This window comes from Nesoenas mayeri (assembly GCF_963082525.1).
Source record: "Nesoenas mayeri genome assembly, chromosome: 20".
Classification (NCBI taxonomy): Eukaryota; Metazoa; Chordata; class Aves; order Columbiformes; family Columbidae; genus Nesoenas; species Nesoenas mayeri.
In genome coordinates, this window is record NC_137569.1 from 1536602 (window position 1) to 1560474 (window position 23873).

Below are 23873 nucleotides of genomic sequence, written 5' to 3' on the forward strand. Positions count from 1 at the left end.
TTGGTCTCTGGTTTTAATTGTAATGTCCAAAAACATTCTAAGTGATGACAGAGAACTTCTGGGGAAGGTTCCAGGTCAGGAGATATTTTATGGGGACCCTTTTTATAGCAGATTAGAAGAGCAAAATAGGGTGGGTTTTTTTGCCAAGCATGTAGCACCATTGATGCGAAAATCTGAGCATCTTACAAAGCTGAATAGGTCACTCAGCACAGCGAGGCGTTATTTTGCATTTGATTGGTTTGGTTTATTTTATTTTATCTATTTTTTTTTACATTTTATTTTATTCTATTTTATTTCATTCTATTTTTAAAGTCACAAACACTCGGGGGTTCCAGGAAAGGGGGAACGTTCTCTGGAGGGCAGCAGCCTTTCCAAGGTAGTGTCTGAGCGTCTTTAAAAGCGGGCATCTCGTTAGCTAATACATTACACCAATCAAGGAGAGTTATCTTAAGCCACAATTAATCTGCTCCCTGGCATATGTTGATAGGAGAGCATCATGCTGTTTCTTAATTAAAAGCAAACGGATTAAAAATGATTAATAAGAGTATTAAATATTCTCCTAAACGAAAAGCGTTGGGATTCTCGGTAAATCTGGTTTTTCGCGGCTCTGCAGCTGCAACGCGGCTTCTTGGGGCTTTTTCCCTTCCCGGAAGGTTCCGGGGCCGGAGCTGCTGCCGTGGGGGCAGGAGCAAACCCCACCCGTTTAAAATAATAGTAATAAGGGAAAAAACAATGAACTAAGCAAGATCTTGAGGCTGAAGTGCCGTCTCTGCTTTAGGACAATCCCGGGGCTCAGGGCCGAGCGGCGGCCGCTGCTGCATCCAGCTCATTGTCATTCTGACCTGGACTTTGTTAGCGATAACAGAGAAGGATAGTGCACCTTTAAATGACGAGCTTTGTGTTTAATTACCCAAATAAAATGACATAAATATGAATGAGTGCTAATGGCAGTACTTGCTTTTCCGGAAACCATTAACAAAACGATTCTTAAATGATTTGTAAAGAAAATGAGAGGAGAAGAGAGGAGTGAGAAGGCTATTAGGTGTCTACCACACTCCTGAATTATTATGTAGTCAACTACCTGGCAAATATCAGGTGAAATGATCTTGCAAAAGGAAAGAAGGGGGTTTTTGCCCAGGCTTTCAGGGCTGCGGACACCCCGAGCTGTGATGGGGATCACTGGGGACACCGACACCAGGTCTGCACTCAGGGTCCCATCAGGTTCATCAAGAAATCAATCCCTTTTGGACTTGTGTTAATGGTTAGTTGTGTCTCTAAGAGCCACACAAACACAGCGCGCTGCCAGGCGGATGTTTTACCCCGGTAATTGCGAGTTAAACATGGGGAATGTAGCGGGTGACACGTGTGGTTTGTTGGCAGGCGTATTTGTGGGACAGTAACAAGGACCTGGTGGAGTGGCTGGAGAAGCAGCTGACGGAAGAAGAAGGAGTTCGCTCCGTCGTGGAAGAAAACATCAAGTACATCTCTCGGGATTACATCCTGAAGCAGATCCGGAGGTGAGCTGCGCGCGGGGCGCGGGCGCTGTGCGGGGTGCAGGTGCTGTGCAGGGTGCGGGCGCTGTGCGGGGCACAGGTGCTGCGCGGGGCACGGGCGCTGCGCGGGGCGCAGGTGCTGCGCGGGGCACGGGCGCTGCGCGGGGCACGTGTGGGGCCGCTCGCTGAACCCCTGTCGCCTCTCCCCAGCCTGGTCCAGGCCAACCCCGAGGTCGCCATGGATTCCATCGTGCACATGACCCAGCACATATCGCCCACCCAGCGAGCCGAGGTCGTGCGGATCCTCTCCACAATGGACTCGCCTTCTTCAACGTAAGAGCATCGATCTCCCGCGCACCCCCTGCCCGGTACAGTGCAGATAAAGAGGAAGAAGCTCAGAATTGCCCTTTGTCTGCTCGACTGCGCCCGCTGTACCGAGATGGGAGGCTCGGGGAAACACTGGAAGAGTGACATTTCTATTTTTCCAGCTCAGACTGACCAGAGGAGTGTGTTCTTTGGCCAGAGACACGAAGAAAATGTATAAACACAAGCGCCTGCGGAACTGAGTTACAGCTGTCTTAACTGTACCTTATTTATTTAACGAAGCGCGACTGGACCAACGCATCGGTTGGCTGTTGGGCGGCCAGGCAATGACGGGTGCCGCGGCACCATGAGCTCTTGGCGTAGCAAAGCGGGGCCTCGTTTAAATGAACACCCCCGTGTTCCCGCCTGCTTCTCTTTGCGCCCCCGGCAGCAGGTTCGTGCTGACAAGTGCCAACGTCCCCCCGAGCACGTGGCTGCAGCTGGGGACGGGCTGGGAGCCCCCGAGCCTCCCCGCGGACCAGCCTCTCGTCTCCATCAGCCGCTGGGGATTTGGATTTCAAACGTCTTGTCTCGTTCTGGAGTAGTAGAGGAAAAGCCACGTTAGAGGCAGGGCTGTCCCGCAGCCCGGGCAGGCTCCTGGGCTGCCCAGGACGGGGACAGGGGCAGGATTTTGGGGGCTCAGTCCCCGCTCGCTTTGCCTTTGTGCCCCATTGCTGTAGAGTAGGTCAGTAAACTGTGAAAGGCCCTTCTAGGATGAGACCAAAACTCAGCTGCCTAGCCTCCTCCCTCCCCACTTATTTTGAGGGATAACACACGGGCAGCCCCGCTGTTGCGTATCTGGTGTGTAAGTGCCGGCCCTTCCATGGGAGTGTGGGGCTGAAGCAGAAATACAGCTGCCAGGAGATGGGGGGGAAAGGACGGAGCCAAACAGCCCGATGGGGCTGGAGCTGTACAAGGAAATCTCAAGTCTAACCCCCCCAAGCAAAGTTTTCCATCAGCCCTGCCCAGAGGCGCCTGCGCTGGCCGTCCCGCCGTGCGCGGGGAAGGGGCCGCTGGGATTCAGGTGAAACACCAAAATAACGCTACTTTTGGTGATCCCCTTCCTCAGCACCAGCTGCATTTGCCCCGTCCCAGCGGTGACTGTGCAGCCGGTCGGAGTCGTTGTTACAGTGGCTGTTGGTGCAGTGCTGGAGAGCTGACACCAATGATTGTCCTAAAAGTGTTTGGGATTTCACAGTTCTTCCAGAACAGTTAATCGGAGGGGATGTTTTTAATCAGAGAACTAATGAACGATGATGCCGGAGCCTCGCACCTGCACCATCTGCACATGCGGTGCCAGCGCTCGCTGAAGTGGATCCGCAGCCAGCGGAGCCCTGACATGGCAGGGATGAGATTTTCTTAAGAGTTAAGAACCCAAATTTGGTTTGAGAGGCTCTTTTTTTCCCCTCCAGAGCCCCCTGAACAACCCCCAGAGATGCTTTTACTTACACCAGTGTGGGCTGCAGCAGGACAGACAGACAGACAGCGTCTCCAGGCAGGATGCTCGGGGGCTTCGTGGCGCAGGCTCCAAAACAACAGCCAGTGGGCACCGTGGGCTGAAATCCAAGTCCAGCAGCGGCGCGGGGGCCCCGGGGCAGCGGGATGGGCGCTGCGGGGAGACCCCTCGGTACAGACGGTTTCGCTGGTGCTGAAGTATTTCACTTACCTCAATTTCTTTTAATAAAAAGAACGAATGACAGCGCTGTTGCTGGGAGTGGAAATCTGTCCCCCCTGTCCCGAGCAGCTCCGCTGCACCCAGCGGAGAGCGATGGGTTCCCACGTTAAAGGTGAGTTTTGATGTGACGTGTTCCGTCGAAGCACGTGAGCAAACGCACCTCCAGCAGGTCTTTTATTCACACATTTCTCAAACCAGAACCCTGACACTTAAAATCCGGATCACCTTAAGAACCATCATCTCATTGGGGGAGGGTGTGAGGGGACGGACCCCACTGAACTCCAGAAACGCATTCAAAACTCTTTAGCCTAAAATATCTACATATTAAAATGCCAAGAAAAGAAGTACCAAAGCTGTAAGCTCTCAAAAGCCCAAGATCAAAGTGCCATCATCTTTTAATGTAAACCTTTTGTTGCATCAACAGTCTTAAGAGGGATGAGAGACATCAAAATAAAAACTGAGACAAACTGTGGCTTTGTAGCTGTTTTTTGTTTTAGTCTCTTCTCTCAATTTGGGCCATGAAATAGGTCAGCTCCATTACTGATCAGCCTTCCCACAAATATTTAAAACAAATTGAATTGCACACCCAATACCCATCACAATTACGCCAGGCACAATAACTAAATTAGCAATTCAACAAAATAATTGGAAATGCGATTCTCTCTATTCCACAGCCTCCCTCAGGGCTTTGGCCGATCTATGGGGGGAAAACTCTGCTTTACTAATTCTGCAGCTAATTAGAGACACACTTGTAAATGAAGTTGTTTGTCTGAAAGTTGAAATTCTTTGCTATTGTGGGGTCGGGGGGGGAGAGGATTTAACACGACCCTCTGTCCCCCCATCGCACACCTAATTCCCCAGCACACCTTCTGGTTGCCGTGCGATGTTTTGCAAAGGTATAATGCCTGTTTGTGTAGGCACTAATTAGCAGCTGTATCATGAATTAAGAAAGAATTAATATTCTATTGGGGGGGGAAATAACTATCGCACTTGCTGTTAATTGGCAGCATTAAGAAAATAGGGAGGAAATGACCCTGCGCCCTTATGAACCGGCACCCGCTGCACCCGGAGCTGCGGGCCGGGCGGGACCTGGCGCAGGTGCCACCGCCGGGGACGACACCGGTGGCGCTTTTCCCGCGGCACGTTGTTCCCATTGGGCAGGGGACGAGGTGCCACCCGTCCCAAGGTCAGCGCAGGGCCCGGGGTGTCCCCGCGTCCCGCCCGCGCAGGTGGGGGCGGCAGGAGGAGCGCCTGCTTAAACACTGATAAGTAAATTCAAAAGCATGCTTAGCAGGGCTTTGACTCTTATCTCCTCAAACAATACCAACGAGAAGTTATCACATTGAAAGTGGTTCGTATTACCCTCTTAACACCCGGCTCGCTCTCAAAAAATAAAATAAATCAAGAGCCCTGGTGCTAGAACTTTAGAGGACACAGAAGTCAAACGCGGACGGGTTGGTGCTGCGGACGCGTCCCCGTCAGCGCCCGAGCCCGTGCAGCACACCCCAACCAGCCACGGCGCGTCCTGGCGAACGTCCCTAATGCTCCTCCTGCCCGCGGGAGCAGCGCAGCCCGTTCCACCCGCACAAACTCGGGAAGCAGCTCATTTACACCCCTTGATGCCTTTCAGAATTGTGCTTATTAAACCATGAGATTTTAATGATGTTCAAGGACCACACAGCTTTGCTGCTGCTCAGACAATAAGAGCAGGTACCGTCAGACCCCAGGTGTGCAGGTTCTGCCCCAGTCCCGCACAGCTCCGGTTTTAAACCTCCAGTTTGGGTGGTTTTGGGCGTTTTGAGCGGCTGCCCGGGATCTTTTCTGCGCTGATCACACCTGGCCAGGCCGCTCACCGAACATTTTAATTAAACCGTGCAAAACACAAAGCAAAGGCAGGGCAGTTCATGTGTCACAAGCAATGGCCACTTTACACGCATATTATTTACGCAAGATAACCTCCATCTCAGATTGATCACAGCAGGCCACAAATTCCCCTTACGGGGATTTAATTTCCAGCTTCTGACCTTTGGATATGAAAACGCCACCAAACCCCTCACATGAACCATCTCCAGTCAGTTTCAAGCCTGTGCCGCATCCTGCACCGGCACGTCGTGGTGACAGGAAAGCCAGGACGGCTCCGAGTCACCATCAGCAGAAATAAACGTGTACAGGATCAATAGGGGACTGAAATATTCACCAATACGTTCTAATAGCAGAAATACCCGCAACCCCGTGCTGCACTCAGCACCCGCCAGTCAGTGTCCCTGTGCTCAGAGCCGGCAGCACCTTTTCTCTGCTGTAAGGCCGTGTTAATTATGTAAATGACATTTAAATCCTCTTGACTCGGTATAAAAAAGAAAGTCACACATTACAGATATGCAGCCGACAACCAGACCAGCACGTTTAAACCCCACCCTCAATCCCCCACATAAAACACCCCTTGGGACCGAATGTGAGTGACCTGATGGCGGGGGGCGGGTGGGCCCCGCTGGGCCGAATCCTGCGTCCCTCCCCCTGCAGAGCCGCCCGCGCTGAGCGGACTGCGAATCAAGGTCAGGAATCCACAGAGAAGACTTAAAAATGGATTGAGTTTTGGGGAGAGCGGTGTTCGTCCTAAGCCAGAGCGGGGGGTGCTGGGCCGGGCCCAATGCCAACCCCAAACCTTTAGGAAGCGCGGGGCTCAGCAGCAGCCGCGGGGGAAGCTCCTGCGGGGGGTTTTAGGGGCAGCCCCTGCTCGGCGCCGCGGGGCAGCTCAGTCCCGCTGCCGATCCTGCTCTGGTTCTTCCGGACCCGCCATTTTGCCAAACAGCGACCGATAAAGCTCCGTCCTGGGGAAAAAAGGAAGGAAGAAGAGCGAAAAGTTACTTTTTGAGGTTCAAATGAAGCAAGAGGCTGCCAGCAAAACCATCACCCCCTCCAAGGCTCTGTACAACTAAAAATGCATTCAATAACATTAATAAACACAGGCAAAGGGGAGAACTTGCACAAGACCAATCACACGCCGCACAGAAATCTGTCCATGTTTCAGTGTGGCTGGACACCGTTTCCCTCTAGAGAATGAGGGTTTCTATAGGTTTGCCCTTTACAGACAGGCCCTTCAAGTAAGAAAACAAGATTGAATATTTTAATAGGATGTATGAGGCCGCAGAGCCATAAGGAGGATTCAATCAGTCTACGTGGGACTATAATTTAGTTTTCATATGTCTTCTTGGACTTGATGGTACTTGAAAACCAACGCAAACGACCCAGCAACAAGATTGCAATTAATATCATATACACAGCGATTCTGATAACGGGAGCAAGTTTCCCTTTAAAAAAATAAAAAAAGTGGGCTGGTCTTATTTATCATCTTTAATTTTAAAACTAAAGTAACTAGAGAAGAGAGGCGGGGAAAGTAGGGGTTTTTAAACTACATATTTCTGGAAATCAAGGAAAAAGCCTCAATTCTACACTTGCCTGGGAAAGCGGCTGCTGCAGATGCCGGGCCGAGAGAGAAAAGAGACTTCACCATGGGGAACGGGTAAAACACGGCCTGAAAGGATGGAACCCAGACCAACAGCGGCTCCAGGCGCCTCCTCAGCCGCCGCTCCCACCAGGGGCCATTCCGCTCCATCCCAGGGCAATAAACACAGCACCTGGTTGGAAGGCGCCCACAGCCCCACCACCAGAGACCAGAACCCCCCAGCACCAAACACGGACCTGCAAAGCTCAGCGACGGCAGAAGAACAGCGGCCGTTGATCCCAGGAAGACGAGGAACAAAGAACCCACAGCAGCAATGCGGGATGGACAGACAAGCACTGAGACAAGAAACCTTCCTAATTCACAGGGCCACACCTGAGATTAATCTTAATCTAGAAGCTTATTAAGCAATCAGCTGCTCTTCCTGCAGAAAAGGAGCCTGTGGTGAGGGACGTGTCTCCCCACCCAACAAAATGGTTGATGTTGAGGCTACAGAACCACAGCCGGGGTTTCTGTGTTAAATCAGGTATGTGCCCACAGCTTTTAGCAAGTTTAACACAAAATCATAATGCTTCTAGAGAGCAGGACTGATACTTGAAAACCTGGAAACTTTGAACCTTGAGCAAAAAAAAAAAAAAAAGAGGAGAGAGGAGTGTCTCAAACCTACAATATTTTCCCTTTTTCCTGACTATTCACTGATAAATATGACTCACTTTTTGCTATTTTAACAGAGAAATCAGCTGGTGAGCGGCGGCGCTGCCAACGGGGACATCGCGACTTCAAGGACACGTCAGGCTACGGGGAGGACGGTGCAGAGCGACGCTGCTCCCTCCGCCGACAGCCCCAGGACACCCGGCGCACGTGTCCCAGCTCGGTGACGCTCTGGGCACCCACAGCCGTTTGCATGTCGGGGGCACAGAGGGAAATGCTGAACCCCATTTTGATAGAAGATGGTTTCACGCTCAGGTGGGCAAAACTCACACACTTCCAGCAAAACACCACCTGCTTCTTGATTTCTCCCCTCTCCCTGCTGTATGACTTGTTTGAAATAAAACAACTTAAGCGCATCAAGGAAAACCTGTGTAGGGCAACTGCTACACCAATGCACCCGTTGCTGCTTCAGCTGCAGGGCTGTGTGTCCCCGGGAGGTGACGGTGACAACCTCCCCCCGCTGGCTCTTGCATTGGGGCAAAGCGGCTCTGCCAAGGCCCCCCCAGCAGTGTCTTGCGGCTCCTCCTGGGCTTGATTCTGCTTTCCCTCTGGCGGGGGTGCTCAGGGCTCGTGGCCTCTCGCCTGCGCGGCTCCCGCGTTCGTGTGGTTTAACACGTGCTGGGCACCGGCGCCAACCAGGCCCGGTGGGGTCTGGAGTTTGGGTAACAGCGCAGCAAGGGCAGAGCGAGGGAAGGAGGGAATGGGGTGACCCCGCCACCCAGAACTAACACTCTACCCTGCTAAAATAAAATTAATAATCCAACCTTTTTTTTCCTGTTCTCATGGCCAGGCTCCCTTTCCTCTGCAGCATCCCCTCTCAGCAGGATTTAACCATGCAGAGAGTAGAACTCATCAATCCTCCAGGTTTAACCTTGTCTCTGTTTCAATTCACCAGGGTAAGTGTGGATTTTAATACTTTCAGCCCCCTTAAGGCTCCGCATAATGAACTTGGATTTTGGTTAAAAAAATATCCAATTCCTCTCCTCCACCCACATACATGGAGCATCAGACCTGAGCCGCGGAGTGAAACGACCCTCCCGACAAAGGGAAGGTGACTTGGCACAAAGAGGCACCGGGCTCAGCAACGAGCTGAGGAATAACCTACACGAGTAATTAACAGCACTGCCAGCGCGGGTGGGGCGTGCGGAGGAGCAGGTCGATACAGGGGTCTTCCTTGAATTAAAATTTAACTTACCCTTTATTGCAACCTACAAAAGCAGGTAATGAGCACTAACATTTTTATTTCTTTTAAACTGTCATTTAGGCTGTAGAGGGGATAATTACCTATTTCCACTGTAGTAAGGTTTTATCACCCTTAGTGAGGCATTTTCTAATTTAATATTTTTACTGTATTATCATAAAACCTGTTTCTGGAAAAAATGATCAGGAACCACACAGCCATTTGCCATAAAACATGTGTGCGTGAGCACCTCGGCTTAATTATTGATGCGGTTCCTGCGAGCCGGTGCCCAAGGCAGAGTGGGTGCCCAGTGCTCGCCCTTCCCGTCCACGGCCGCCCACGAAGTTTTATGGTCATTTTACTTCTTTTTCTTAAATATAGTTCTGTGAACTAGTAGGAGAATAATCTTAAGGGGGAAACCTCAGTTTCTGGTGGGTTTTTATTTGGAGTGTTATTAATAAAGCAATACTGCGCGAGTCACTGCTGTGCTGTTTTAGTAAAGATACCCTCCAACAAATTTCTCTACCTTTTTCCATGTACCTTTATTTCTTCTCTTCTTCCAGGGGAAAAGGAAAAAAAGGCAAAGATAATTTAGAATATGCCCCAAGCAGTACTGGAATAACTATCCCTGCCCCATTCCCACTGATGTCCTCCACTGGGGACAATTGATTTTTAAATCACAAAAACTGGCACAAGAGAGACCACGAACACCCAGGAAAAAAGGGAGGAGGAAAACAGGGGCCTCCTGATGGACACTGAATGTGGCTGCAGAGCAGACGGCTCAGCACCTTCTTGGAGAACTTTCTGCCTGCATCCTAAGAAATCTTTTGCCCAGTGGCGTGGCACTCGGAGGGACAAGAGCCCAGCAGGCAGAGCGGGAAGATAAAACAACCTGAAGCCCTTTATTTCTCAATTTCTAGCCAAAGGTGTTACCCTCAATCAGCACGTGGGGTGTGGAGCAGAACAAGCGGTGGTGAGTATCAAAGCAGAATTAAAATGCCCATGGCTTTTAAAGCGAGGGATTTGGCAGACTGCGGGGTGGCCGGTGTGGATGCGATGCGGATACACTGCGATGCAGTGTGGATGCGATGCGGATACAGTGTGGATGCGGTGCGGATACAGCGCGACGCGGCATGGATACAATGCGGATACAGTGCGATGCGGTGTGGATACGATGCGGATACAGTGTGATGTGGTGTGGATGCGGTGCGGATACAGCGCGATGCGGTGCGGATGCGATGCGGATACAGTGCCATGCGGCGCGGATACAGCGCGATGTGGCGCAGATGCGATGCGGATACAGCGCGATGTGGTGCAGATGCAATGCAGATACAGTGCGATGCGGTGTGGATACAGTGTGATGCGGCACAGATGCGATGCGGATACAGTGCGATGCGGTGCGGATACGATGCAGATACAGCGCGATGCGGTGCGGATGCGATGCGGATACAGCGCGATGCGGCGCAGATGTGATGCGGATACAGCGCGATGCGGTGTGTGCTCCCGGCCAGCGGCAGCCCCACGAGATGGCACTCTCTCACTCGCTTCCCCACCACGGCCCAAAATCGAAGCGCACAACGCCGGCTATAAATTCCGCAGCCAGACGGCTCCCATCACCGCGCCCGGCGCTCAAAGGAGATTCAGAAAGGTCTGCCGCAATTCCCTCTCGCTCCGGCGGGTCAGGATCGGGTCCTTCAAGTCTGTGCAAATGCTTTTAGCCCCACGGCTTTAAATTATGGAAGGTGACGTGTGACCTCTGGTTTGTCTCATGAGACCAGGTGCAAGATTTATATGTATTTCAGAAAGCTGGTTCTTGCCCTAAACAAAGGGACTCCGGCCGTTTCGTGGGGCTGGACACAGAGGCTGGAAGCAGGGGGATGGAAGGGCTGCTGTCGGGGTACTGCCCCCCAAATTTAAACAGAGCCTGGTGCCATCTGTCACCAGTTCTGACCATTTCCCCCTTAGAGCAGCACACAGCCCGGTCACCAGCCCTGAGCTCAGGACATTAACAGGAGCAGAGCTGGCACCTCTCTCATCCTCATTTTGGTCCCAATAACATCCATGTTTTCATAGGAGCTTTTACAGCACAAAGCATAGAGGATGTGGACAAGTGGCAGGAGAAGTAGCAAAGCACGGGGAGGTTCAGAAACCTGCTCTGCTGGCACGCTTTCCAGCAGCTTTATTTCCCCATGAAATCCATAAAACGTTGCTCTTTCAGTGTCTGTTTTTGGACGGGTGTTTGAGCAGAGCAGCCGCTGTAATGCTGCGTGCGCAGACGTGCACACGGGCGCACGGAGGGGCCATTCTTTGTGTACCTTAACATCCCATATTCCTAGGATGATTTCCCTCTTTCACAGCTTGCCTGTTTTATAACAGATTTGATGCAGGAGAAGACAAATTGTCTCACATAGGAAGGACGACAAATCATCGTGCAGCTCTTAACAGGTTATTTTTTTTCCCCTTTAAAAAGGAAATTTCCATAACAGAGGCGTCTGTCTTCTTACTAGGGATGTCAAACATCAAATGTTGGGACACGATGATTTCAGCCCATTGGCATTAACCGGGGTCACGTACACACCACTTCACTCCTGCCAGCTTCAAAACACACAAGAAACTCCTTGTTCAAGCAGCAGCTCTTCTAGCAACTGTGGTTCAAAGTGATACGGGACACTCAGCTGCACCCACAGGAGCTGGTGAGTCAAAGGTGACGGGGACAAAATGCACCGAACAAAGTGACACCAAAGCTGCGGTGCCTCGGGACCACCAGCCGAGCGGGTTTATTTTCACAGGGTTTTCTGGGTTCCCAGCACAGCTCAGGTCTGTGGTTCCCCTGCGCTGAGCACCGTCCCCTCCCCACGGGTCCCACATCTGCCTGGAGGGACAGGAGAGGGTCCCCCACACACGGAGCCCAGGGGGCAGCTTGTCCCCTGGAACAAGCCAGGAACAACAGCTTTGTCTAAACTGTTGGAGCACTGTGGGCTCTGCCAGCCCAGCACCACTGCCTCTGGTTCCCAAAACGAAGCGGGACACCCTCTCTTCCAGGCGGTGTCTATACAAACTATATCATTTTTCTCACGCTGACACGGTCACTGAGGTTTGTGCTACACAGCACAGAAGCCACTGGTTTGGTTCTTCCAGAAATACGGGCTTTGCTTCCTTTCAGGGCCGTCTGTCATGGTGAACATCCTGGATTGACAGCTGCAGAGCCCAAATTCCTCCATTAATCCAGTCTCATGGTATTTTAATACCCAAAGTACAAAGTGAGTTAAGTTAAAGGCTGCTATCTCACCAACTTTTTTTTTTTTAATATTAAACTCTTATGTCATATAAGTAAATTAATCTTTTAATACCAGGATTTCCTACTATGTACCCCCCTCTGCTTGCAGCAAGACACACTGTGACAAAGCAACGGCACCAAGTGCAAGAGTGAGAACGCTGGTTGGGAAAAGACGCAAACTCCCAGCTGAATCCAAGGGAAACGCTCTAATCCAAACCTCGCTGCCGGCTGGGTAATCTGGGCCTTAATTCCGCTTCCCGGCAGGCGCCGGTTTGCTCGTGCACGAACACGAGTGGGCTGGATGCTTCTCCACCAAGCGCGACCTGAGCCCAACGGGACTGGGGAGGTTCCTACAAACCAGGGATGTGACAATAAAGTCACTTCCACCACAGGTAAACAGGTTATCGGGCTAAACCATCATCAGCAACCAGTTCACTAACTGGCGACAAACACGGCGGTGCGGGTTTCTGTGCCTCGCGGTGCGGGTGGAACCGTGTCACTTCACGCAGTCCTGTTACTGCCGTCTTCTTCCCTCTAATTTGGCTCACGGCGGATGCGAAGTCCTCCTCCATAAAGAAGAACCATTTGCCAAGGTAAAAAGCAACCTATGTAAAAGCCAATATATTCTCTCCCCCATTCACCCAGAAATCCCCGGTTAGAATTCCAGCTTGCACTTGAGAACATGTCTCTTTTGTCCTGCCTGACTCTACTGCAGAAAAGCCTCCTTGTGCCTCCCGTTCCTGCGCCGGTGCCATCTTTAATGATGATGTATGGGTGTCCTTTCCGCAGCCGTGCTGTGGGGAGGGGGTCAAACCTGCGACACCGCCAGCATGTGTATCAACAGCAAATTATAAACCGTGTCAATCCAAGTTAATGCAAAGCTGTAATCCTCTTTAACAAGAGATCAAATCAGTGCCATAAGTTATGTTCATTCTGTAATCTGATAAGAAACAGAGTGAGCCTCTAATAAAAGAGTAATGAGAGCCCTTAATGATGCTGTTAAAAGGTAGCGCCAGTTAAAATATTGCTGTTGTTCCAGCTGATTAGATCACTGTTGCATATTTGCACAATCTTGTTTTACCTGTCAGAATAACCTGAGTCGTCTTGGGAGATAAAGGTGTTCAGACCTAACGTCTCTTTCCTTAAAGAACGTCTCTCCTGCAAGTCACCGTCCTCCGGAGGAGAAATAACGATGTTCATCAAACTCAGCAGTAATTTGATATTATCCCTTTTTTTGAAGGTGTCTGTGTTTAGTCTCTGTTCCACGCACACAAGTACAGTGCAGAGATCTGAAGATCTATATATCAAAGCTGACAGAGAGATATAAAACCCCTAAATCCACACACCGCTCTTCCCAGGAACACGGGCTTCACCTGACCCTGCCACAACCGGGCTGCTGGAAAAGTGTATTTCAAGGGAAGAACTGGCACCCACGTGGTGTCACCCTCAAATCCAGGTGAAATCACAACCAGAGGGTGACCAACCCTGTTCTAGCCCTGGGTAATTCCTGCCCAAACTCTGAACAACTATCACAGTTCACCTATGTTCAAGCTTTTGCCTTCAGGCCAGGCCCATTCACATAGCAGTGACCTTGGCCCGATCAGAAAACCCTTGGCCCAAGAGTACAATAAATGTATGTAAGTCTATAAACATATGCCCCAAGATAACCATAAAAATCACTTTCTGGTGTATGTTTTAAAAAAAACTACCAAAGAGGGGTTAAAACCGAGGAGGCTCCGAGGCCACCAGTGTCCCACACATTACAACATAATATATGTGAGCACAAGGTTAAACAGCCATGCCCATGCGTAGGGTGCATGAAAAACTGGCAAGTGGAAGATTAATTGCCTGCACGAATGCTATTATTCCAACCAGCAGCAAGAATAAGAAAGAAGGTGGCAGTGATGTTGACAAAGGCAGTTACCCTACTTGTACGCTTCTTTTCTCAAATTCAGGCTGTAAAACAACCCTGGGGTTCTTGTCTCCCCAGTCAGCAGCAGCGAGCGATGAACCTGACGTGCCAGGTCCCCACAAGTCCTGGGTGTCCCACACCACACAGGGACCTTCAGGTGAGCGCCAGCGGTTCCTCGCACTATTTTAATGTCTCTGCACAGCCAGAGTAGTGTAAAATAGCTTAAACATACAGGAGAATCAGGCCCCAAATCTATTCCTAGGCTGCATTAGATAATTAAATAACCCCCAGCTTCTGCCCATCCACATCTCCATACGCATATTTATTTACTGGCATTTTCCAGGTATCTCCCTGCCACTGTAGCTACCAGTAGAACTTAAGGGGAATGTTCCGCCAGCTCCGTTTCTACAACCCTTTTTCATATACAGCTCACTGACACTTTAAGCCAGAGAGCCTTGTTCAGATATGTATTTATTTTGGGGTCATGCCTTTTAAGTGCCTGACCAGAAAAAAAAATGGCTCAGAGCACAATCACATCACTGTGAAGTGTATACTTGCATTTTCAATCTAGTAATTCACACCTGCAAACAATAAAATTACCTTCTTCTGTCAGAAAGGAAAGCGGTTATCATTACTGCTTCCCTCTCATGCGTACAGGCCTGCTCCTTTCTTTTTAATTCACCTGCAGTTTAAAACAGATGTTGAATTCTTCTTGCCTTGTCCGGTGCTTGTGCTGCCAGAGAGGTATTATTGCCCATGGCAAGTGCAGGGGCATTTCAAACAGGGATGTGAAGTGACCTCTAGAGAGTGGCTGTGATTTTCAAAAAGATGACTGATAGCAGCAGATATCTTCACTTTGGGAGAGCTGAACCAAAACACCTAGAGAGGCCTAATTTTCCGACTCCAATATTTTGCATATGTTTCATGTCCGGATGCAAACACAAATGGTGTAAACTAGGGAGGAGAGGAAGGAAGTGAAGCTAAGTAACACCCAGGTTTTCAGTGTGCGATGCAAGAATGTGGGAGAGCTGCTGCAAAGAGGGAAAAAAGAACCTTTTCCTAAAGCCCACATTGAACAGGACAAGAAATAACAGGCCTAAATTATAGCAGAGGGAAATTTAAGCTCAACATTAGGACTAAACAATGCCAAAGCTGCCCAAAGCCCAGTCCTGGCGGGAGGGGACACAGCTGCCCACAGGACACGGCCCTCGGGCACACCTGCTGGTGTGCAAACAACTGTCAGTCTCGCTCTAGATGGCTCAAGCAACACCAGGAGACAACTGACTAAAAGGCCATTAACAAAAAGTATGGCGAGCCTCCAAAGCGACTAATAAACTTAATGTAAGAAATAAGTTCCCGCAGTCAGACGATAAGCAGCAGCAGCTGCTGCCACCAAAGAATCCGTAAAACATGCAAGCGATGCAATAACCCGCTGAATGCGGAGAAAACCCCCAGGAGACACTTTCAGTAAACCAAATGTCAAACGCTCTGTCCCTACCGCAATGAGAAGTACGTCGACACAGCGCACCATCGATAGCATCCCAGCAGCTGGGGCAGCTTCCAGGGCCAGAGTCCTGGTGGACCCCGGTGCCCCCCAACAGGCCAGCAGGGATGGGGGCGATGGCGACGGCAGCCAGATGAAGAGAAGCCCAAGAAGGCTGTTGTGCAGAACAACTGCACTGGCACAGCTGTTCCGATCCCTTCACATTTGCGTTGAGGATTTTGGCTTACAGGATGCATTTTCTAGGCGACTTTTGGAACACGAGTGCAGTGGACTGCGAAGGAGGAAGCAATGTCACCTCCGGGGATGGCAAACATAGTATGATAACTCCTAGATTATTAGGATGGGTCTCACTATTTTTCACCTTTGTCCCCCTCACGCCCAGCCCACACAAGCTGAGCGTGTTCATCTGGGGCTGGAGCGCAGCCTGCAGGACAGGGCGATATGACACACACCCCAACCTCATCTGCGATTCTCAAAGCATAAGTAGCAACCAGTCAACTGGACGTAATGCTGAGATGGGGAAATATTAGAGTCATACATATTACTCATTAATATGGTATAAACACACACACACACACCACCTGTTAATGGTCCTCAGACCATGTGAGGAACGAGCAGTACGTCCCAGAAGCGTTTCTACAGGATGGTACGACTCTACTAGGAAAGACACATGATGAAGCAGCACAGGTCTCAGAATGGACACAAAGCGCCTTAGCGCCAGCTTAGCGGAGAGCTCTCGCCCGAAAGCCTGCGCAACAGCCCAAAAGGCAGCAGTAGAACAGCAGGTATTTGGTTTCCATTTCGCAAACAGACAAATGACCTCTCTCTCTCTCACAAAGCACAAACGTGTTCCACAACCCAGGGGAAAGATGTTGCTCAAGCCTTCTACATCCATTCACGGGAAAAATTATTCCACTGCCTTCCCGCAAAGAGCTCGGCATTTTGAGATTTAGCCTAAAAATGTAATACTTAAGAAATACGTGTGTATGTGTAGAAAAACTATCTAATAACTATACGCAAAACTTCATTGATATTTTCTTTACTGATTAGCATATTAACACATTATAGTCTTCAATAAAATTCTTCACTCTTTAAACAAACATAAACACAAACAACATTTAGGTCTTGAGTGAAATCTTGACTAACTGATCTAAGAAAATGCATACTATAATAAAGAGAATTTAAGACAGTTGCCACTCCTGCTAAAAGACAAGTTCTTCGTATGTTTCCATTATACCTGAAGATGCCAGATAACTTAGTTGTGTACTTCCAAAATAATTCCGTAAAACTAGAGGACTTCAAAATCAGAGGAGTTTTACAGCAGGAATCAAAATTCAGGTGCCAAGATCTATGAAAATTTCTTGTTTGGTGTCACAGTAATTCCAGAGTGGAAGCTCAGCCAGACGGCCGCGACAGATGTGACCAAGACACCCAGGCTATGGTGCCAGTGACAAATGGTTAACTGATAAGAAGAAATGGAGGGGGCGACAGACTGAAGAACAGGTCAATATCATGCTGTCATGAAGCCATTTGAGAAACATAATTAATCTGTTACTCACCTGGCATCATCATTCATTGTACAGTGGTCAATAGGTGCCATGAAGCTCACCAGCTTGCTATGGACATGGTACCTGAAGAGTGCAGGAAATAAGCAGGTGGCACATTAGTAACTATTAATGAAAAGGAAATGTTGCTGCTTGACTAGAGACAGACCAGTCCCTGAAATGCAAAGCACTGCCTTTCCTAGTGGCTGATAGCTAATGAGTCACTAGTTGTAGCTGGCAATTCCCCCTCCCCTCCCTCCTCCTCCTTTCTTATAACATGGACAGGAGAATAATCAGATGATACAATGAACTGAATAGCAAGCAAATCCTTTTTTATCATGGCTAGAAAGAGGACATGCAGCATCCACTAATTGTGTGCGAGTACCTAATCAGCCTCCAAGACAGACAACCCTTGAAGTCAGAGACAGAAACAAGAACTCCTTTTAGCCTTCCGTTCAGCTGGTGTCTTAATCACCTCCTGGGGTTCGTGCCCAGCGAGCCCGCTGCAGGCAGCACGAGCGTCTGAGCGCCAGACCTGCTCACGCATCCATCCGCTGCCCCTTTTTCCTTGCTCTGTGTATCTAGAGCCCTAAAAGATTCCAAAATCCCCCTCCGCTGGCCATACCTGGAGTTGGAAGGTCCTAACCTGAATAAGTTACAAGTAGAGCATGTAAAAACAAGCAAAGAAGGAGACAGGGAGAAGATGTGTGTGAAGAAGGGATGGTGCATATCCAAGGGGATGCAGTGCTGCATCTGTCTCAGCTTCTGATCCACCAAAATATTGCTGCAAGCTCCAGATATGGGATCCCCCTCCTGCTTTCCAAACGGGGCTACGGACTTGCAGTAGATTTTGTGACTTCTATTCAAGGACCTGACATAAAATTTAAGAGAATGCTCAGAATGGAAAGGTGGCTTTAAACCCTGGTGTCTGAGGGCAGAGGATTCCAAACCTGTGGCTTTTGGTGCACACGCTGCCTGCCCACGCCTCACAGGTTTTATCCCAGCTGCTATTTTTAGAGCTTGACAAATAGCAGGCAAAAGGATTCAGGAGGTTTGCCCAGAATCACCTTTCCACTCTGTCACCTCTGCACTCCCCTTTGTTTGCTTATGCAGGAACGTTCCCTCCAGGGGATTTTTAGCTCGCAAGACTCTTCAGGCACAGCACACACACAGGGGCTTCTCTGCCCCACAGATGTGTTAAATCAGGACTTTAAAAACCCCAGTCTAGCAGGTATAAAATATTTAATCTCATTCAGGGAAAGGCATCCCACGCTGCAGAAGCACAGGACCAGGCACCACTGACATGAACAATATGTTCATGAGCATCTCGCTCCTCCAGATCTGCCTCAAGAAAAGGCACGTCCTAGCAAGGCACAGATAGGTCTAGGAACCAGCTTTCTTAAGTTCAACTGTGAAGTTTCTGGATGAGCTCCCTTCCCCTCTTAGTGCCCCGATTTCCCCGTCTATGAATGGGACATGTACTCATGTCAAGTGGCAGATCGACAGCTTTTGAAGGCACCTGAAGATCCTCAGGCCATACAATAAACTAGCACATTTCATCTGAACATGCTGTAACACTGAAGGTTTGCTAACAGATTGCTAAAAAGGAAGAATTATGGAGACAGATGAAACTTAGTGTTAAATACTTTGCTCTCCAGGATCTCAATGTCCTTCAGGAAAACAAATCTAAGCACTGCTCCTCCATTTTCGAGAAGGAAAAAAAGAACAGAGGGTAAGTGATCTGCTTGGGGCGACACCGAGTCTCTCAGTGGAACAACCAACTATTAAAAACACCCATTCGCGCTTTACCGGATGATTCTGAAAAAATGCTGGAGCTTAACTGCATGTTAATCCCCACCGCAGACAATGGCACTTTCTTCTTGTATTGATATTCTCCCCGCAGGGTCAGTGCAACTTTTATTTAAAGAAGAAAATAAAAAGGCACCTAAGATCTAAGAGGCGATGGACTTGGCGAGACAGCGGATCTCTCAGGAATGCTGAAGCACAGATTCACACCATGAGACTCCCCCATTATTCCTGGAGGTTTACGAGTTTGACTCAGTTGTGTGATGCTGTCAGTAGTTTTGACTGAATCATGAATATATCCAATTATGTGTAACGCTGACAGAAAAGAATATTGATAGTCAATAATTATAGGCTTTTCAGGCCAACAAAGTAGCTCTTCCCTCTTTTAATAAATTATCTTATGACATCTATCTTAAAAATTGCTATGCCAGGCCTGACCCAGACTGACTCCACTGACTTTCTATCAGATGCCATCTAAATTTAGGATTTATAGTTTACTCACAAAAGGATGGTTAATGTTGCAGATTTTTCAGGGAGCAGCGCAGCTCTCCAGCGTGCGTCCCTGCCACAAACACCTCCTCCTCCACAAATCACGCAGCCATGCTAAACTCAGGGAGACTAATAGATCTGCTCTGCAAAGGGGAAAAATACCCCAAGCCTGTCCTCTGCGACTGTTTCCCTCTCCACCCTGCCCTGTGGATGGTTCTTCCACTGGAAGCGCAACGGGAGAGATCAACCCAAATTAGTGATCCAGGAGTCAGGGTGTGAAATGCTTTGAAGCTACAGTGAGCTGCAATGGGACTTACCAAAATAAAGAGAGATTAGACACCAAATTCCAATTGACAGTCAGCGAGAAATAGACACCTACCTCCCTGAGGCGCTTCTGCACATCTTCCCCCAGAGCTGCCATCCATGTTCGAGTCAGCTAAATATATATTGTGCAAGAGGCGTTTCTTGGCTTTCACAGGAAATTATGCCCTCAAATTGCTTAGAGACATTTGAACACCTCTCGCTGGTGTTTTCTGAGGCCAATGAACACTCTTGCCAAGACTGATCAGGGCAACGCTCACAGGCTGCATCCAACCAAGCCCTTATTCCAGGCCCAAAGAACACTAAGATTCCCATGGGGATGCCCCAGAACAAGGCATCTTGCCCTAAAAGGCACCAATAAGCCCATCGATGCACCCCGGAGCCACCCCAGTGCAGCCAGACTTTATTTGATGAAATCAGAACTTCTTGCAGAAGCTGTCACTCACCGGATTCTCCTTCCTTTACTGGCTTTTCTGTCCACTTTCTTCTTGATTTTGCTTCGCAGCTTCTGGATGGCCAGCCACTGCCTGAGGAACACACAGTGACAGTGACATGACTTTTAGAGCCTCTAGGAAAAGGAGCATCAGGTGCGCTGGGGTCGGGGGCCCTTCCCAGCCCTTCCACCCGTTACATGGACACAGGAGAAGACCAGAATCTCAGGAAAACCCGCAGGAAGCGCCAGGTGCCCGGTGCCCGGCTCCCCTCCACCCACATGGCATTTAACGACGGGTGTTTCTCCCGAGTCCAGCCACGGGACACACAGCCGGACCTGCTGGGCGTGATGAGACAGGCGCTGGTCAGGGAGAACGTTCTACCTGCAGGGAAACCCCTGCAGGCCACAGGCTTGGCTCCATTTTTCATTCTTGCTAGATTATGGAATATTTTTAAGAATGTTTAGAACTAAAAATACAATCTTTACAAAATATAAATGCCAAAATCTGTAAAAAACATCTTTACGGGTACTGCTTTTTTTGTTTCAGCCTTCATTACTAGAATGACTTCTGTTTTGCATATAGAAAGCCCATAACAGAAGATAGGCTGCCACATCCTAACCCGGCTCTCTGAGTGAGCTGGGTTCTGCTGACTTCATGAACAGAGTTGCCATGATGCAGTTGCTGCTCTGAATTTATCTCCTCCCTCTGTTTTGCAAAGTATATTGAAAACTATAAGCAAGTATTTCTCCCCACCATCTCAGATTTAAACCAGGCAAATCTAGGAAGAAGCCCCATATAGTGCTCCCACTATTACTACACAAAACTACAAAAGAGAAACAATAAACACTGTCCAAAAGTGCTGTGTGATCCACAACCATATTTAGCTCAACTCCTCAAATGGAACTTCATCAAGCCAAGGAAGTTTTCAGCAAGGGAAAACTTCTACTAGTTATAAATATTTTTTTTTACAAAAACGAGCGTCATCTTACCTGATTTATACAATAAAACTCGACATCAGGGAAAAAAATCTACCAAAATCCAATTACTGCAATCTTAATATAATCTTAATTACTGTAATCTATTTTATTGTAAAGTCAGATAAATGCACAATGTAATCACCACTTAAATGTAATTTTGTCTATATCATGTTAAATTATAGTGAATAGCTTTCCATAATATTCCAGACATACACAAAATAAATGTGACACATTGCACTAAAATTTGGGTAATATTTTACATGGATAAAAGTTATTTTGCCGTCACAAAATCTCCTCATGCGTTTCCTCCCCATACACATATCGCCCCAGCACTTTTTCGGTGGGGCGCCCTACTCCAGCATTTTCAGCCTTTCTCTGCTTTTATGCTTTTGGAAATGATAGCCCATGGCTATTTAAACGCACACTGTTCATTCAGTGGTATATGGAAGATTCTTTATTTTCTTACTATAGAATTAAACAAAGAAATAAGAGTTTCCCTGCATGGAATGATATCTTACTGCTGCGTGCAGGAAACATTCCATGCTACTGTTTTAACTGTGGAGTATCTTTTCTTACGGCAGGGAGAGAGCACACACACAACTGCTTTAACTGATCTCCCAACAGAAGGTTTGCCCCCTAAATGACAAACTGAAGCTCATAAGGAGAAAATGCCCAATATCAGCAGCAGGCAGGCACTTTGCCTCGTCCCCCTCGCCAGGGGTGGTTAAGACACCCTCTACAGATCCCATTTGTGCTGCACGAACCACCAAAAGACAGAAGTATTGGAAGTCTACAGCCAACTCGAAGCCCCCAGTCAGACAGTGTGAGCCGTAACTGAGGAATACGTTACAGAAGATGACCTTCCTGCCTAACGTTATAATTTGTTATGCAATTTCTATGCCAGTCATGCGAAATTTTGCTCTCTACAATGACCTAGACTGCAAGCCCACAAGTATTGCAGTTCTGCACTCCCGGCTGGAGCGCAGAGCTGGGCTGCAGCAACAACGGTCCAGACAATGTCCCGCTTACCTGCCCATTGCGACCTGGTCATTGGGGTCCAACGAGGTGGTTTTATGTTCTATAAATTCTCGAAGGAGCTAGAAGAAAGAAAACAATCCCAGTTAAAAGCACAGTAAAGACATGTTAATGCAAATGGGCTCACAGGTTTTTCAGAATGAAGAAATTAGCTGCCAAGTTCCCAAGGAACTTGTATTTCAGAGGCTGGTGCTGTTCCGTGGGGCTTAGAAGGACAACAACGTTCACAGGCTGGTGTGCGCACGACTCCCACGGCAGATGTTGTGCAGGCAGATGTGCAGAGCTCTGCCCCACACTCTGTGGGGGACCGAACCACTTCCCCAGGCAAAGCCCAGCCTGGCTGGGCGGTAACGCTCGCCCCGAGGAACAGGACAGCAAACCCACTTTTATAGCTGGAGCAGGAATGCTCAAGCAGACTTTTCCATTTCTTTTCGTGTCCAGAGGGTTGGGTTTTGCCCTGTTTGCTTCCTGCAGCCAAAGAATATTGTGAACAGCCTTTCTGGATACCTGAGCAGTGCTATATGTTTATCACCACCCACTGTACATTGTACACGCTGTGCCTTGGGTATTAGCCAACATACTAACACAAAGAACAGAAATAAACCCTCCAAAACGGAGGGGCACAGACTGCATTCCACACGATGACATTTCACCGACCAGTCAAGTTACTGCCTCTGCTCAGAATTTTTTATTTTCAAGTTAGAGACACTCAAGCAACAGAAATGATATTTATACCTGTCCACAACTTTCCTCTCCTTCAAGGCATATATCATATTACAATAAAAAAGTGCAATTAAAGCATAATTTAAAACCTGCTATGATTATTTTTCCATTTGCTTATTTTCTGAGATTATTACTGCACCAATTACATTTAAAAATTCCAGGAAGAGCAGACACTGGTTTATTATCACTAGAAAACAGCAAGCTACTTCTCTGCCCTGTTTATCTGATTGATTCCCAACATCTTTCTGGCACACAATCTATCAGTTTATCTCTCCCACTTCATCACAGTCACTTCTGGCAGCTAAATACAAGGTCCAAATCCAGTGTTACACAGACATACGGCACAGTAAACCTGTGTAACACCACTACTCTGTAAACAGCTGCCCTTAAGGCTACGCAGAAATGGGATCGTGGTTTCTCGTCAATATTCTGTCAAAAGCCAGGTGGGAGGGAGGGTTTGAACAGCAGCGAGGAACGGTGCAGCGAGGGTTCAGCGCTTTCTTCCTGTGCCGGCAATAAGGTGTGTTTACTGTCTGCTCTTATCTCACTTCCTTGGCACGATGCACAGAAAAAGCGGCTCATCAGAGCGGCTGAGGCACAAGAAGACAATAACAACGCACTGACGTCCTGCACTGCTACAGAACTAAGCAGCAAGATGTGTTCAGCAGGACTTGCTCTTGCTGGTGGCCCACCAAATCCACAGATGGTACAGGCGAAGCCACCGAGGTCTGATAACAACGTCCGCACTGGTTAGAACAAGATGCAGGTTCCTCGTGCTGCAGTGGGGAAGCGGGCGGGATCACCCTCCTCTGGGCATCCCATTATTGCTGGGGGGCACCTCCTCTGCTCTACATACAGAGGATCCTCTCACTACAACCAGCAGGGAAGAGCTTTGTGCAGCAGCAGGAGACTAAACCCTGCCCAGAGCCGTCCCCTCCGCACTAACCGGGCCACCAGCCGACCCGCCGC

At 48.8% G+C, this 23873-nt stretch overlaps 2 protein-coding genes across 5 annotated transcripts in view; one reads left to right on the plus strand and one right to left on the minus strand.

Moving 5' to 3' along the window:
- The window catches only part of ACACA (acetyl-CoA carboxylase alpha), a gene marked incomplete at its 5' end in the record, with an annotated part of 85497 nt that extends 83396 nt beyond the window's left edge, over positions 1–2101 (plus strand). For 3 of the 4 annotated variants that reach the window (XM_080357062.1, XM_080357065.1, XM_080357063.1), the window contains 2 exons: positions 1381–1517; positions 1704–2033. In XM_080357062.1, coding sequence (XP_080213188.1) covers positions 1381–1517; positions 1704–1830 — 264 coding nt within the window. In that variant the 3' untranslated portion in view covers positions 1831–2033. Of the gene's footprint in view, positions 1–1380; positions 1518–1703 lie in introns of all 4 variants that reach the window. The other variant, XM_080357064.1, reaches the window with a different exon arrangement.
- Positions 2102–5375: 3274 nt separating this feature from the next.
- The window catches only part of AATF (apoptosis antagonizing transcription factor), a gene marked incomplete at its 5' end in the record, with an annotated part of 41608 nt that continues 23110 nt past the window's right edge, over positions 5376–23873 (minus strand). The window contains 4 exons of the mRNA XM_080357323.1: positions 5376–6359; positions 17135–17206; positions 20182–20262; positions 22176–22243. Of these exons, the coding sequence (XP_080213449.1) occupies positions 6284–6359; positions 17135–17206; positions 20182–20262; positions 22176–22243 (297 nt within the window). The 3' untranslated portion in view covers positions 5376–6283. The remainder of the gene's footprint in view (positions 6360–17134; positions 17207–20181; positions 20263–22175; positions 22244–23873) is intronic.